At 37.3% G+C, this 2,500-nt stretch overlaps 1 protein-coding gene across 1 annotated transcript in view; it reads right to left on the reverse strand.

Annotated features, from left to right (window-relative positions):
- Window positions 1-1,129: 1,129 nt before the first annotated feature.
- Window positions 1,130-2,500, reverse strand: part of LOC125034447 (putative neural-cadherin 2) — a 253,365-nt gene continuing 251,994 nt past the window's right edge. The window contains exons 16-18 of the mRNA XM_047626199.1: window positions 1,608-1,752; window positions 1,410-1,492; window positions 1,130-1,181 (exon numbers count right to left, since the gene is read on the reverse strand). Coding sequence (XP_047482155.1) covers window positions 1,130-1,181; window positions 1,410-1,492; window positions 1,608-1,752 — 280 coding nt within the window. The remainder of the gene's footprint in view (window positions 1,182-1,409; window positions 1,493-1,607; window positions 1,753-2,500) is intronic.

Consider the following 2,500-nt stretch of genomic DNA (forward strand, 5'->3'; position numbering starts at 1 on the left):
CGTATATACATATATATATATATATATATATATATATACATTCATATACACACTTATACATTTACATATATACATACAAATGCAGGAGTGGCTTAATACTTATGGGAGTTCTTGTATAGCTGAGTACAAAGCATCTCTCCAACATATTTTTGCATAATATTCATCATGCAAATGTGTAACTTTTGAATCGATAAAGATCAAGAAAAGGTCTGATTCTGATCTTCGATTTACTGCCCTGATTCACAGTTCGTATAAATACGTTTCGTGGATACAGTTAATTGCTGTATTATAATTGTTATTCCTGCAAATATTCATCAACATCTGACACAGATACACATATTGATTTTATCTTTTAACATTCCATATTTCTCCCTTTTTGTCTGTCCTTAAATTTATCGATCTCTATTACTCTCTAAAACACATATAGCCATTTCTTTTTGTTTGTATGTCAATATATCTTTCACGCTCAAAAAGTCGTACAGACCGACTGCGGGAGTCGAGACGCGATTAACTCCGGACGCAGAGGGAAGCGCTGGTTAGCGACGGCTTCGCCCTCGGCGCAAAGGCCCACACGTACCAGGGCGCTTTCAGGGCAGCGTTAGCTTTGAAATAGCTGTTCTGTGACAAAGTTCAAGTAAATTAACGAGTAATTGAAAAACACTAACAAAGTCAAATAATGAAACAAAACAGAGACCAAGAGAGGGATTCCCTGACTAGCTGCCACATCAACAGCTGAGGTCATTTGCGGCGAATATTTTGTGATTATGTTAAAATAGTTAAAAACCTTTAAAAATCTATCAATAAATAAGGTCTTACAAATAAAAAAAATAAATTAATAAATATGATATTAACAATCATAGGATAAGGGATAAATGTTATACTTTACGAGTGTATAATTATTGCATATATATCATGCATATTTTATTTTATTAATCTTATTTAAGAAATTAATAAGACCTGTGTCACAATACTTCCCAATACATTTTTCAGTGTATATGGGGGAGACAAGTACATACGTCTTTGGTCTGAGAATACTGCACATCTTTCCACTACATGTGCGACCGTTAATGGCTCCTGGCATCCCTCACAACGTACTTCACTTTAAGCCATCGTCGGCTCACGAATCAATCTAGAGTGCCCGATTCTCAGCCTTGTTAACATAACTTCTATTTGTCACCCAACTGCCAAGGTCATCTCTAATATCCCGTAGTTTGTTCTAGATGTATGCCTCCATTCTTCCTTCCATTTATCACGAAGGCAACTTTTGGTACTGGATTTCAAATCGGTGTGTGGAGGAGGAAAACGAGCATCACAGGGCTGAGCAGCAGCTGCCTTGGCCTTCCGACCAGCTCGCTCATTCCCACGGACGCCAAAACACGCTGGCACCCAACACAGAGTTATCTTCTTACATGTTGACGTTAGCGTAAGCCAATCTTGAACCTCCCTTACCAGTGGATGTGATGAGGATAAGCTCCTGATTGCTTGCGAAACACTATGGTTCCCAAGACCTCAAGTCATTTTAATTGCTGCAAGGATGGTATGTAACTCTGCAATGAAAATCGAGGCTGCCGAAAAAGACTGCTAACTGCAGACTTTCTCCTGCTCACTTTTGCAAAGCCCACACTATTTTCAGATTTCAAACCATCTGTATATATTGCATCTTGATTGTGTTGAAGAAATTTTTCCCCGAATTCTGCTTCGGATCTCTCCCCCTTCCCTATTCCGACCAAATCCAGCACGGCTAGGTTGGTCCTAGGGGGGAACTTGGGAGGTCTAACAGCTAGAATCAGTAAATGTTATTACGAAGAAACAATAAGATTATAAACATGACCACTATTATTTATGTTTTGCCATATATCGGTCTTTTCAGAGACTTCGATGCTTTAGTATTTTTTTGGTTCTTATTTGCATGCCAGAATGGAAGCCTAAAGATCTTTCATGCAAATTTAATCTAATAAAGCTCTATATTTCCTATTTATTATCTTTGTTATTCCCAGTATCAGACAGCCATGGTTATGATGGTGCTCTTGAACAGAGGGTTAGCATAAGCTTTTAACTCCATATCCATACTGGTATCCTTCAATCACCTTAACGTCAAATAAAATCAAGAAATGAAGCTAGAGATGTGAAAAGCCATTGCTCATTCCATTTGCAATTTTCATTATATATATATATATATATATATATATATATATAAACCAATAAATCTGATAAGACAATTCTGGTGGTCAAACCATGTGAAAAAACATGAAATTTACGAAGAAAGTCATTATTATATTATAATCACATTTAAATAAAACACTATCCGCTTTTTTTTATCTGCAGATTGGACTAAGCTCAATCGAGCCAGCACCAGCTGACATACGTTGTTCAAGTCGGCATTAATCGGCAAAGGTTGGGCTCCCTTCCATAGGCATAGCCCGGTCAACACTCAACTACGCATATCTGACTTATCCTTATCCTTGAACCTCAAACTCTGTTTCTGAAGCATATTAATCCT

This window comes from Penaeus chinensis, chromosome 18, assembly GCF_019202785.1.
Source record: "Penaeus chinensis breed Huanghai No. 1 chromosome 18, ASM1920278v2, whole genome shotgun sequence".
In the NCBI taxonomy this organism is placed as follows: domain Eukaryota; kingdom Metazoa; phylum Arthropoda; class Malacostraca; order Decapoda; family Penaeidae; genus Penaeus; species Penaeus chinensis.